Raw genomic sequence first — 14039 nt, 5'->3', positions numbered from 1 at the left:
CCTGCTGAGAAGTAAAGAGTAATGAGGATAAGAAGAGAGTATAAAAATTGCTGAAGATTTGTGACCTTTCAGAATACAGTTTCAGCAGCCAGATTGTAGAAGGTTAAGGGGAAAGGTATGTGGTAAGACAGTAGGTACAGAGCAACTTATTCTAGAACCTGTCAGAGAGAAGAGGAGAATAAATAATTTGGTGGTTGGAGGGCATAGTGCGCCAAGTGCACATGCTTTGAAAATACGGGAATCCTGTGTGTGCTTGAGAACAGAGGGGAAGCGGCCAGTGTGTGAATGTCAGTAGAGGAAAGAAGATGGTTGATGATGCATGAAAATAAGAGGACTTATGTCTCAACGTCTCATGGCTTCAGTTTTGGCAAAGAGAAGAGGTCATCTGCCAAGAGTGTGGGTCAGTATTAGATGGTAATTAGTGTAAAGTTGTACACTTGAGTCCTATGCTTGTTTAAAGACTAACTTTATGTTTGAGTTAGTGTTTCTAAATAGAGATGTTGAGTCTTTGGATTGTTTTTTAAATACAGAGTTTTAAAATAATTTAAAATATTATAGTGTTTTCATGGTGCTAGAACAGTTCCACAATATCGTCTGCCTTGAAAGGTGTGAAATTTTATTTGAGCCCCAGAGTTTTATGTCATTTGTCACTTCACTCTTGGTCTCTCTTATCCCTACACTGAATTTTGCTTAATTTGTTAACTTTTATTGCCTGTTAAAGGAAGAATCTTAAAAACTTCCAACCTCAAACAGAGGTCTTTGAGCAAAACAAAAATCCCTTTAGTGTATTAGAATTTGCCATATCAGAAATTAACTCTCTAAATATATCTTAAATAAAAGGGCTTGCATTGCAACCATCAAACTGTAGAATTTGAGACCTAGAGGAGTTCTTCACCATTGCTGGTTTAACTCCCTCATTTTCAGATGAGAATGAGAGTTGAGAAAGAGAGATTGTCTGAAATGTCTTGTCAGCTTGGGTGTCGTAGATGAAATCAGTAAATCTACAACCAGAGAAATTGAAAAGAGTGTTGCTCTGTTAACCAAAATGAAGTTTTAAAACAACAGCTACTATTTATTGTGTGCTGTTAGTGAAAGATCTAAAGTAGGTATTGATTGTATGCTATAATGAAAGAGGAATTAGGCACTTACACTTCTCCTCACTTAAAAAATTGTTATAAAATATATACATATACAATTCTATACATATATAAAATTCAAAAAGTAGGAGTGGGTTTGCAGTGAAAAGCAAGCTTCCCTTCCATCCCTGTCCCTCAGCCACTCTGCTTCTCTTATACATTTGTCCAGCGATATTCTATGCATTTAAAACACACACTTAAAGGGTTTTTCCTTAATAAATGATAGTATATTTTATATAGTATTCTGTATTTTCTTGGGTATGGTTTCATATCAGTATGTATAGAGATGCCTCATTTTTAAAGAAGGGGCACTAGGTTCTTATATGCTGCAGGTTATGTTTATATGATGCACTTTAAGGACAGCTTGGCTGGGTATAAAAAGAGAATGTTGGGGGGCAACATTTTCTTTTTTTCGTACTTATACCACATTGCTCTGTGGTCTTCTGTATCAGTGTTGCTCTTGAGAAGTTACGCTGACCTGAGTTTTTCCCTTGCTTGTGCATGATTTCTTATTTTTGCCTAAATAGCCACATAATTCTTTCTTTATTCTTACTTAATGTTCCATAACCATCATTGATCTACAAATTCAAGGTTTTATTTATTTTGCAAAGCTTTACCCTAAATGAATCTACATTTACTCTTCTTTCTTTCTTTCCTTTTTTTTTGGGCTGTGCCACGCAGCTTGTGGGATCTTAGTTCTCCCAACCAGGGATTGAACCCAGGCCCTCAGCAGTGAAAGCACTGAGTCCTAACCTCTGGACTGCCAGGGAATTCCCTGTTCTTTCTTTATAGCATTTTCGAAGGAGAATTTGTGTATACTTTGGATCCCATTTCTCCCTCCTCCATACCTGTTGTCTTCTCTATAAATTGTTGGTCTTTTCCACTTTGTTTTATATGATTTCTGTATGTCCTTTTCTTTCTTTTTAGTCACATTTATTCTATTTTTAGTGCTTCTTAATGTGGCTTTTATCTCTATAATGTTATTTTTCTCTTCATTTTTTTCTGAGTTCTGCCAGCTTGATTTTCATTTCCTTCTGTTGTTGTTCAGTCTCTTCTTTGAACCTTTGTTTTTCTTCTTTGAGCTCATTTTTTTAAAGAAGGGTCACGTTTCCTATGGTTGTCTTTGAGACTTTGGAGAATTATTTATCTGAACTCTTCCTGTGTTTCTTTGAGGAGTTCTTGTGTTACATGCTCTTTATTTACCTTTTTCCTTTGACAAATTTTTTTTTGAGAATTGTATGCAAAGATTCAGTATTGATTGTTTTCTGATTATTATTTATGTTGCAATAAGGTAAGTGGTTGGTTATAAGCATGGGCAGCCTACAGCTTTTCCTTGTCAGGCTTGTTACCCTAATACCCTCTCACCATATCTGTTATTTCCTTTGTCCTAGATTTCATTTCTCATTAGTTTTGGCATTGAAAAGATAGGATCGTTCTTTATGTCAGGTTCTCAGTGTCGTAATAGTGAAATGCCACTTAACACTCTGCATCTGCTGCTTCAGTCCCCTTGGCTGAAGAGTTAGGTGTAAACAATATGTATGGCATAGTAACAAGAATTCTTCAGTGGTATGCCTATTAAACTGTGGTTTAAAGAGACATTCCCTACCTCTCCTATGGCTTATACTTACATCTATCTTCCACTCATCTAATGATAGCATCAGTAGAATCATTGCATCTACTGTTCAGAACTATGGGAGTTTTGTTTTGTTGTTTGTTTTTGTTGTTTAGAAATCTGTTTATTGCTTGAGGCCTGACAAGGCATGTGATGGCTTTCGGCATGTTCTCTTCCCTCATTTAAAATTTGCAGATATGTTTCATAGCTTAGGATTTGGAGCTTATCCCTTCAGTTATATAGTGAAGTTGCAAATTTAGACTCATTACTTACCAGGTGTATAAGGAAATGTAGTTGTTTTTTTTTTTATCACATATGATCTTTAGTAGGGGGCGAGGAGGAAGAAAAACTTGCTAATAATCAGGATGTTGGTCTCTTTTGGTTTAACTAGTTTCTTTCAGGTACTATAGTACTTCAGGTTTCTTCCTCTCCCTCCGCCTTCCACTAAGGTGTGGATTCTGGGTGAATATGAGAGGGGCCTCTGGGGATGTGGTCACATTGGTCTCATAACCATGGAGGTGGGACAGAGAACTCAGACCCACAGTGTCCTTGCAAGGCTTTGCTGCAAAAGGACCTGGACCGGTGACTGTTGATCCTGTTTGTCATCAAAGAGGCTTCTAAAAAGAAACGAAATTGAGCTATTTGTAATGAGGTGGATAGACCTAGAGTCTGTCATACAGAGTGAAGTAAGTCAGAAAGAGAGAGACAAATACCGTATGCTAACACATATATATGGAATCTAAGAAAAAAAAAATGTCATGAAGAACCTAGGGGTAAGACAGGAATAAAGACACAGACCTACCAGAGAATGGACTTGAGGATATGGGGAGGGGGAAGGGTAAGCTGTGACAAAGCGAGAGAGAGTCATGGACATATATACACTACCAAATGTAAGGTAGATAGCTAGTGGGAAGCAGCCGCATAGCACAGGGAGATCAGCTCGGTGCTTTGTGACCGCCTGGAGGGGTGGGATAGGGAGGGTGGGAGGGAGGGAGATGCAAGAGGGAAGAGATATAAGAGCATATGTATATATATAACTGATTCATTTTGTTGTAAAACAGAAACTAACACACCATTGTAAAGCAATTATACTCCAATAAAGATGTTAAAAAAAAAAAAAAAAAAAGAGGCTTTTGCTACCCGTGGTCCTGGTTACTATTTGCCTTCAGTCATGGAGTCTCCAGTTCTATGTGGTCTTTATCCTGACCCAGACTCTCTCTAGTCATCTCAGTAGGACAGGTAGAAACTTTTAGATTCCTACTACTATGATGTACTGGGGTCATCTTTCCAGCCTGTTTCTCCATCAGTGCTATATTGTTATTCCCACTGTGTTCCAGAAGTAGACCTGTAGCCCAGATATTTTTAGGGTACTTGATACCAGTCAGAATACCATCTCTCTCTACTGCCACCCCATACCTGTTCCCAAGGATCCATGAAAAAGAGGAAATGGGGCTACTGTGATCTCTCCATCTTCTGTCTTTCCTTCATATAATTTAATTTTCATGTTTCTGTCTGGAAGGATCTTGCGTTCTGTCCTTCTTGCCAAGGTAACAGTCACGTCCACTCATCCAGTAGCAGAGGATACAGGGAGAGAAATCGATTTATCAGGAAGGGAAGATAAATCAAAGGTAGTTCAAAAATATTGTTTTCAGTTTTTGAAGAGGTATGTTTTTTCCTTATGTTTTCATTTTTTAAGAGTCAGATTTATTGAGGTATAATCTGTATAAAATTTACTCTTTTTAATTGTGTGGTTTGGTTGAGTTTTGACAAAATATATAGTTGTGTAATCACCAATATCAAGATTTAGGACATTTCCATCACCCCCCAAATTTTTCTCATGCCCCTTCCTAGTCAGTCACCCTCCTACCCTTGGCTCCTACCAACCGCTGGTCTGATTTCTGCCATATAATGTCGTATACATGGGATCACACAGTGTGTATTCTTTTGTGTCAGCCTTCTTTCACTTAGCATAATGTTTTTGAAATTCTTATTGCTAGTTACAGATCATTGTGTGGATATACCGTATTTGTTTATCCATTATTCAGTTCATTTGGACTTTTGGGGTTTTTCCAGTTTGAGGCTGATGTAAACATTCTGCTCTATATATTCTGTTATCATAAACAAGCTTCTATGAGCTTTCATTTATAGGTCTTTGTGTGTACGTGGCCTTTCAATTCTCGTTTTTTTAAAGAGGGTCTACTATTTTGCATCCCTGCCAGCAATGTATGAAAGTTTCAGTTGCTCCAGTGTTTACCAGCTCCTAGCATTACCACTCTGTTTAATTTTAGCCACTCTAGTGGATGTGGAACACTGTTTCATTATAACTTTAATTTGCCTTTCCCTAATGACCATTCCATTATTTTGAGCATCTTTTCGTGTGCTTGTCATCCGTCACCTTTGATGCAGTGTCTATTCAAATCTTTCGTCCATTAAAAAAAAAAGAGTTGGTTTTGTTTTTGCGTTATAAGTTCTTTATATATTTTGGGTACAAGTCCATTATTTTGCATATATTTTTTCACAACCTGTGGCTTGACTTTTCTTAAAAGTGTCTTTCAAACAGAAGTTTTCAATTTTGATGAAGTTAAATTCATCTGTTTTTTCTCGTAAGATTTGCATTTTTTGTATCCTAAGAAATCTTTGCCTGGCCCTAAGTCATAAAGATTTTCTCTCATGTTTTCCAAAAGTTTTATAGTTTTAGGCTTTGCATTTAGTTAGTTTGGTTTTTTTTTTGGCCGTACGCAGGCCTCTTGTTGTGGCCTCTCCCGTTGCGGAGCACAGGCTCCGGACGCGCATGCTCAGCGACCATGGCTCACGGGCCCAGCTGCTCCGCAGCATGTGGGATCCTCCCAGACCGGGGCACAAACCCGTGTCCCCTGCATCGGCAGGCGGACTCTCAACCACTGCGCCACCAGGGAAGCCCTGCATTTAGTTTTAATTGTTTTGAAATGATTTTTCTTTTTAATGGTATGGGGTAAGGACCAGGGTTTATTTTTTTAAATATGAATGTTCAATTGTTGTTGATAAACTATACTTTATTTAATATCTTGGCACCTTTTTTGAAAGTCAACTAGGCATTTATATGTGGGTCTCTGAACTCTCAATTTTGTTCTATTAATGAATATGTCTGTTCTTACACCAGTGTCTTGATTACTGTGGCTTTATGAGAAGTCTTAAAATCAAGTGGCATGAGTTCTCCACATTTGCTTATTTTTCAAAATTGTCTTCACTATCCTATATCCTTTGCTTTTCTGTATATATTTTAGAATCAGCTTATCAATTCTACCAAAAAAAAGTCTACTGTGATTTCGATTGGAATTACATTGAATATATGGATCAATTCAGAAGAGAAATTATATCTTAATAGCACTAAAACTCTTCTAATTCATGAACATGATATATGTCTCCATTTCTTTTTTTGGCGGTACGCGGGCCTCTCACTGTTTTGGCCTCTCCCGTTGCGGAGCACAGGCTCCGGACGCGCAGGATCTGCGGCCATGGCTCGCGGGCCCAGCCGCTCCGCGGCATGTGGGATCTTTCCGGACCAGGGCACGAACCTGTGTCCCCTGCAGCGGCAGGCGGACTCTCAACCACTGTGCCATCAGGGAAGCCCTATGTCTCCATTTTTTAGGTCTTCTATAATTTCTCATAAAGTAATGCTTCTGGTTTTTGAAAAAATAAAGTCTACCCTCCATGTTTTCATTTGTTACTTATTTTTTAACAGCTTTATTGAGATATAATTCACATACCGTGTAATTTACCTGTTTGAGTATAATTCATTAGAGTGTAGTATATTCACGGAGTTGTGCCACCATCACCACAGTCAGTTTTCGAACAGTTTCATCATGTCCAACAAGAAAGCCTATTACCCATAGCCATCACCTCTCAACCTCCCCGCCCGAGTCCATTCCCCTCCCGACTCCTGCTTAACACAGCTGCTAGTTTGCTTCCTGTTTCTTCCAGATTTTTCTATTCTGGATTTCCTATAAGTGGAACTATATAATTTGTGGTCCTCTGTGACTGTCTTCTTGCAGTTACCATGTTTTCAAGGTTCATCTGTGTTGTAGCATGTGTTAGTATTTCATCCTTTTTAAATTGCCAACTAATATTCTACCATATGGATATATCACAATTTGTTTTGACATTCATAAAAATGGTTTATTTCAGGGTGTAACAACTTGGTTCTTCCTCTAACATGATTTGAGTAGATTAGAGTCTTTCCTCAGTTCCCCTTCATGTGCCCCAAAGATAGCAATTACGGTTTCATTGTCAGCCCTGTTGATTGGAAATTAATATCAGATAACAAATTTTAAATGATTATCATTCAAAACCTTTCTTTACAACCTCTAACTTTTTTTTTAACAAATAAAACTTTTATAATTGATTATTGAGCTTTTTTAAACTTTTAAATTTAGAAACATTTTAAAGCAATATTTCAGTTTTAGAAGCTCTTTTTAGCATTTAATATTTGTAAAACTCTACCTGCTAAGAGCTTCTTTTGGAAATCTTTCATTGCATAAGGAGATACTTAATTTGGGGGGCAAGGGCTAAATAGGATCATTTAAAGTGTATCAGTGCTGCTTTAAAAACTATAGCCTTTTCTGCTTCTCAGATCTTTATCATGTAGTATTTTAATAGTAAGTAATCTATGAGATAGTATGATTATCTGACCTTATTTTTAAAACTAGTTTAAAGGTAAGACAGTAAAATTACTAGAGACAGGGGAAGAGAGAAAATATTTAGGACATACCATGACAAGCATATTGGTAGAGACTTTCATATGTTAACTTATTTAATCTTTAGAGCACCCCCTTCTCAGATAGCTATTTTTACTGTGTTATGGTTTGGGAACTGAAGCTCAGAGAGGTTAAATACTACAATTTAGTAAACAGCTTACACTTGATAAAGCAGCAGTGTCAAGTGAGACCCAAGTCAGTGTGTTTCCAAAGCCATTGTTTTTTCTTCCATGTAACTGGATTGTACTGTGGGTACAGAGAGGCCACTAAACCCAGAAACGCAAGCCAGTGTGTGATATATGTCCTACTGATACTTCAGTACATAGCCAATAACATATCTTTGCGGAAATATATATACATAAATACCTATCCAAACATATACATCTAAATATATAGGTACACACGTATTCTTCTAAACAGTGTTAAGTCTGTGTGTCTTTGATTATAGTGAGTGAGTATCTTTTAAGAGAATTGATAGTGAAAGAATTGTTAGGGATCATGTATCTTGGCTGTGCCACAGGTTTATTTTGAAACTTCAGGAAACTTAAATCTCTCCTTGTTAGGTTGTTTACTGTAGACTTAAAGTAGTGTTATTTTCGCTTACTTCTCACATTGAAGAGTTAGCAAATGAGTGAATGAAAAGGAAGAAGTAAGGAATGGTACTTTTAAGTTAGCTTTGAGGGTTTTTTTCTTTCAATTACTTTTATTTATTTGGATAATAAAATTTTTCTGTTAAGAATATCTGTTTTAAAAGGTAATGGGCTTTTGGGGGTAACTTCATGAGTGGTGACTGGATGAAATCAGTCATTTATGATGGACAAAAATAGGACAGAAGTTTGCAAAGTTCAAATAGACTTTTGATATTCAACGCCAAAAACTTTTGCCTAATTAAAGCTTCTGTTTAATTAAGATAACAATGCATAGTCCTTCATTAAAATTAACACAGAAAAAGTTCTTTGTCGGTCCTTGGAGAGGATATTATGTGCAAGCCCTGTTGTGTGGGTCGCAAAATGTCACTGGCATTTATATGCATTACTCGTCTAATTGCAGTAAATGTAGCACGCCGGATAGGGTTAGACTTAGAAGGCTGCTTGTTACTTACTGGAAATCACTTGAAACCTCAGTACCCAGAGGCAGCTGTGCCCAGGTCCTCACCTCTCCCCAGAGATGGCTGAGAAGACTCTCACTGGACCCTGTCTTTCATGGTGAGAGCAGTAAACATGACAGGTTGTTTGGGGAGCCATCTGTTTAAAATGGCTGCTGCTTTGTATGCAGCAGTGAACTTGAGATCAGTTTTCTGTCTTTCTTCATGGTAACAGTCTTATTTGGTGTCACAACAGGTGGAAGTTGATGAGTCGAAACTAAATGTGACCGGCGCGTGGAACCTGGCTTCACCCTTATTGTCTGTCAACGTTGATGGCACTCAGAGGATGATACAGGTAAATGTTCTGGTGAGGTACTTAGAGGGCTCCATCAAGTCCAGAATCCTTACCAATACCTGTGTGGTTAATACTTAAAGGTAGAGTATGGAAAACCTACATTATATCCACTTTATACATTTTGTAGTTGAAAACATTTTTTCTTATTTTAGAGGATCTTGAGTTAAGTCCTTTTCTGAGGAATCAATGTGTTCCTTTTTCAGGCAGTCTGGGAAGGTTATATATTATACTTTGTTATAAAGCATCCTGCGTGCTTTTCTAAAAATATCGGAAGATTAGCAGTTTTCTTTGCCGTTGTGGGTTTTTAGTTGTAAAATATGACTGACTTTGTTACCTTTCTTTCCTCTGTAATTGAAATTGTGTGGTATTATATCAGCAGAAGCAGAGCTGTTCAGGTTGACTTGCCATAGCACATCAATGCCTTTTAAAATTAATTAATTAATTAATTAATTTAGTTTTGGGCTTTCTCTAGTTGTGGCGCGTGGGCTTCTCATTGTGGTGGCTTCTCTTGTTCTGGAGCACAGGCTCTAGGCATGCAGGCTGCAGTAGTTGTGGCACACGGGCTCAGCAGTTGTGGCTCGTGGGCTCTAGGGCACAGGCTCAGTAGTTGTGGCGCACGGGCTTCGTTGCTCCGCGGCATGTGGGATCTTCCTGGACCAGAGCTCAAACCCGTGTCCCCTGCATTGGCAGGCGGATTCTTAACCACTGCACCACCGGGGAAGTCCCTCAATGCCTTTTAAAAATTAAGTAATCTTAATTTGTTAACGTTTCTTTTCCCCCCAATATAAAATCTGTTGTATTGAGGAGGTGCCTTGAAATCCAGAGTTGATTGAATGTTCTTTGTAAGCAGTGTCCTTCATTTGAAAGGAGAAAATCATGAAAAGAGGTTCTGCCAAAATTCCTTTACCTCACCACATAGTTGAGGTCCAGGAAAAGCAAAACAAAACAGCACAGAACATGTGGCTATCGCATGCAGATAAAAATCCTAAACTCTCCATAGCATTAAATGCTCATTCTTTTTTCTTTTCTATGAAAATCTTTTCACATTCCCTTAAGTTGATTTTACACAGGAAACTGATTTTTTAAGCCTAGAGAAATCAAGAAAATCACGTTTAAAGGTTACTGTACACCAGGTTCATATATACTTCTGTTAGAAACTGTGGGACAGAGGATTCCAGAATCTCAATACATATTAATGACAAAACTGATTTTCAGGGTTCAATTAGTGTATTACCTTTATGGTCACAAGAAGCATTGAACTCTCAGTAATGAGCCCTTATTTTGACTTTGGTTTTGTGACTTGCTCCAGTATATTTTCTCTCTCTCATATTTTCTTTCATGTTCTAAGTATGAGGTTAAACACTTGGAGACCCTTGGAAAAATTTCACTGCATAATTTCATATCACTGAGATCCAGTTAGTATGTCTTCAGAAAACATGGTTTTGTTACACTTGTTTATGTTAATAGAATATACTCTGCACTGGATGTACTGTGGCTGACATTCATGTGTTTTGGTCTGGGGGACACAGTAGGACCTCTTGGTAGTGAGGAGAGAGATACAGAGTTCTACTTTCCAAATCTTTGTATCATGTTATTTTCAGTGTTCTTAATGACTGTGCAGATGGGTGTCTTAATAGCACTTTTACATGTGGAGTTTCTAGGTAAATTAACACTGGGTATGTATTTGGAATTATCCCCAGAAATATTTTCACTAGCATAGGGATAATGCTCAGTAAATCCCTTTTCATTCTTATAAGTGCTTTGCTTAAAAAAGGAGTATTATTATGAAACAAATGGCCCTCAAGGCAGACCCCGTGACTCTTTGGAGGAGGTCACTGCTTCCAGTTAAGTGCTCCGTCATTGGAAAAAAGTAAACTCAGAGAGATGAATGGTATACTGGGGGAAAAAAAAAAGAAAAAGTCACTTCCGTAATAAAAGATGAGGAAAATTTTTCCTCATCAGAACAGGTGAGTTTTACTTACTCTCTGTAGGCTTTAGCACTGTGTTGACTCTCTATCTCCAAAATATAATGTGGTCCCTGTGAAATTAATAATAATTATAATAATAATAAACAGTGCTTAATGTGTATCAGGTACAGTTCTAAGCAAAGTACGTATATTAACTCATTTCATCTTCACAACAACTATATGAAGCAGGTGCTATTATTTATACTTTTGTAAATGAGGTAGCTGAGGCTCAGAGATAGTAGGTGACTTGCTCAGGGTCACATAGCTAATGGGGGATAGAGCCAAGATTGAAATCCAAGCAGCCTTGCTGTAGGATCTGTCAGCCACTACACTATGCTAAGGCAGGCTAAGTAATTTCCCCGCGATTACAGTACCAGGGAGAAGCTGAGCAGAAATTTGAATCCTGGCACTGTGACCCCGGGCTGTGTGCTTCTAACCACTATGCTGTACAGTACTTTTCAATTTTCCCACAGAGTTCTTCGGGTACTAGTTTACCTCTCATTTGTGCTGTAAACCAATGCTGCTCAGACTTTATTTAGTGTGCTTCAGAATCAAGTGGAAGATTGTTAAAACTCAGATTGTTGGACCCACCTGCAGAGTTTACTCTGATTTAGTAGGTCTGGGCTAGGCATGCATTTCTAAGTTCCTAGGTAGTGCTGATGCTGTAGGGGCCACAGTTTGAGAACCACTGCTTTAACCTTTTGTAATCAGAAGATAAGCTGGAAGTGATGAGCAAAATGACTTAAGTAGGAGCCAAGTCATTTGAAGACTTGTCAGTTACATAGTATAGATTCTGCTTTATTCTTAGGCCAGCGGGACCCATGGAAGAGTTATAACTAAGGAAGTGATGGTGTGAACAGAATTGGAGTTTAGAAAGAGCTTTTTTCGGTTCCATTGTGGAAAATGGATTGAAGAAGAGTGAGATTGGAGGCAAAGAGAGGAATTAGGAGGTATCAGAAAAATGGGAAATCATTCTTCCTGGAAAATATTAGCAACAGTCGTGATGAAGAGCACTGTATGAGGAAGGGGTCTGAAAGAATCACGGGACAGAAAGAACTGGTGGCCTCACAGTGATCTTTGTTGATTTCTCTTGCACCTGCCCTGAAGCATGGATAGATCTTCAGTGTTTATTCCTAACTCCTTTTGTCTCTATGCTGACTTCCTGGGCTGCATTGCCCAAGAGTTTCAGCTCATTACCTCCAAGCAAATAGCTATGAAAATGTGTTTGTTTGTATTTCTCTTGCCCTTGTTTATGGTAAATTCAGAGAAGAACTATGGGATGGATATTACCACAGGTGTTTTTCAAAAGCGATTTTACAGTAATAACTGCTGTTCTTTTTTCCTTGGATTTTTGTATATACATTTAAACTTTTTATTATTGAAACAGTTTATATACACTAACATGTATTAGTCTTATAAGAGGTAAAGAATAACTTAATGAGTCTGTTTACCCACCATCCAAATTAAATAAGGAAACCTTACCAATGCTATTGACTTTCCTCTGTGCATCCCCTGAGTAAATCCTCCTTCCTCCTGCCCCCAGAGGTAACCACCATCCCGATTTTTAAACTTAGCACTTCCTTTTCCTTATGGATATTTACATATAGAGTAAAACTGTAAACAATGTATTATTTAGTTACTTGTGTTCTTGAACTTGATATAAATGGGACCATACTCTCTATGCTTCTCTAAGTTGCTTTTTCCTCCAGTGTTATGTTTGGGAGTTTGGTCTATGTTAATGAATGTAGTTTAGTTTATTTCCATGCTATATGTTATTAAATCATGTTAATTACCACAATTTGTTTATTCTTTTTCCCCTAGGTAGACATTTGTATTATTTATTTTGTTACCACAAACAATGCTTCTGTGAACGTTTTTCTACTACGTGTTTCCTCTTGAAATAAGTGTTTCTTCAAGGAATATCCAGTAGAATGGCTGGGTTTAGGGAATACGCACCCTTAACCCTACACGGTGTTGCCGAATGGTTTTCCCTACGCGGTTGTACCAATTTACATGCTACCAGTAGTGATGAAGACAGTGACATTAGCAGTATGAACAACAAGCTGACTTTATTGTATTCTTGCTATTGCCGGGCACTGACTCTTCTAAGCACTTCTTGGCATTAATTTATTTAATCCTCACAGCAAGTCAATAAAATATGTGCTAGTATTATTTCTCATTTTGTAGTTGGAGAAACTGAGGCTTACAGAGGCTAAATTGCTTGCCCAAGGCATCCTGCTAGTAAATGGAAGAGCCAGAATTTGAAGCCAGGAATCTGTGCCCTTAGCAGTTTTTCTTCATGTCCTATGAACCCTTGGTATCCAAGTGACTTAAGTTTTTCCTGACTGGTGGGTTTAAATAATCTCTCTCAGTGGTTTTAATGTATACTATATTTCCCTGATTAGTAATGACAATGAGCATTTTAAAAATATATTTATTGGGCTTCCCTGGTGGCGCAGTGCTTGAGAGTCCGCCTGCCGATGCAGGAGACGCGGGTTCGTGCCCCGTTTCGGGAGGATCCCACATGCCGCGGAGCGGCTGGGCCCGTGAGCCATGGCCGCTGAGCCTGCGCGTCCGGAGCCTGTGCTCCGCAAATGGGAGAGGCCACAACAGTGAGAGGCCCCCATAAAGCAAGAAAAAAAAATAATAATAAATAAATAAATAAATAAAAATAAAAAAAATATATATATTTATTGACAGTCCTGTTTTCTCTTCTGCAAAATACCTGTTTGTGGATTTTGCCCAATTTTTTATTGGATTGTTTGTCTTTTTCTTACTGGTTCATAAATGTTCTTCATATTGTGTGTCCTGACCCTCTGTCAGTTATATGTGTTACAAACAACTTCTCCCAGTTTGTAGCTTGTATTTTTCCCTTTTTAAGTTATACGAGTGAAGTTTTAAATCTGAGATTTCATATGAGAATTTTCAGTCTTTTCCTTTATGGTTTGTGTATTTTGTATTTGTTTAAACAATCCTCTTCTACTCTCAAGCTCATAAAGATACTTGGCTCGATTTTCTTTTAAACCTTTTATGTTGTGCTTTTTCACATTTCAACCCTTAATCCTTCTGGGATTGAGTATTGCATATGGTGTGAGTTAAGAAAGATCCGGGTTTAGTTTTTTAAATATGGGTAACCAGTTGCGCCAGCACTA

The 14039-nt window shown here is 37.9% G+C and overlaps 1 protein-coding gene across 4 annotated transcripts in view; it reads left to right on the top strand.

Annotated features, from left to right (window-relative positions):
* PCCA (propionyl-CoA carboxylase subunit alpha) overlaps window positions 1–14039 on the top strand; it is a 362003-nt gene that overhangs the window by 272019 nt on the left and 75945 nt on the right. For all 4 annotated transcript variants that reach the window (XR_457051.1, XM_007461534.1, XM_007461535.1 and 1 more), the window contains one exon: window positions 8822–8920. Coding sequence is in view for 3 of the 4 variants with exons in the window: in XM_007461534.1 (XP_007461596.1) it covers window positions 8822–8920 (99 nt within the window). In the remaining variant the exon portion in view is untranslated. The remainder of the gene's footprint in view (window positions 1–8821; window positions 8921–14039) is intronic.

Source organism: Lipotes vexillifer, unplaced genomic scaffold (assembly GCF_000442215.2).
Source record: "Lipotes vexillifer unplaced genomic scaffold, Lipotes_vexillifer_v1.1 scaffold655, whole genome shotgun sequence".
NCBI lineage: Eukaryota > Metazoa > Chordata > Mammalia > Artiodactyla > Lipotidae > Lipotes > Lipotes vexillifer.
This window is presented reverse-complemented; position numbering and strand designations above follow the sequence as displayed.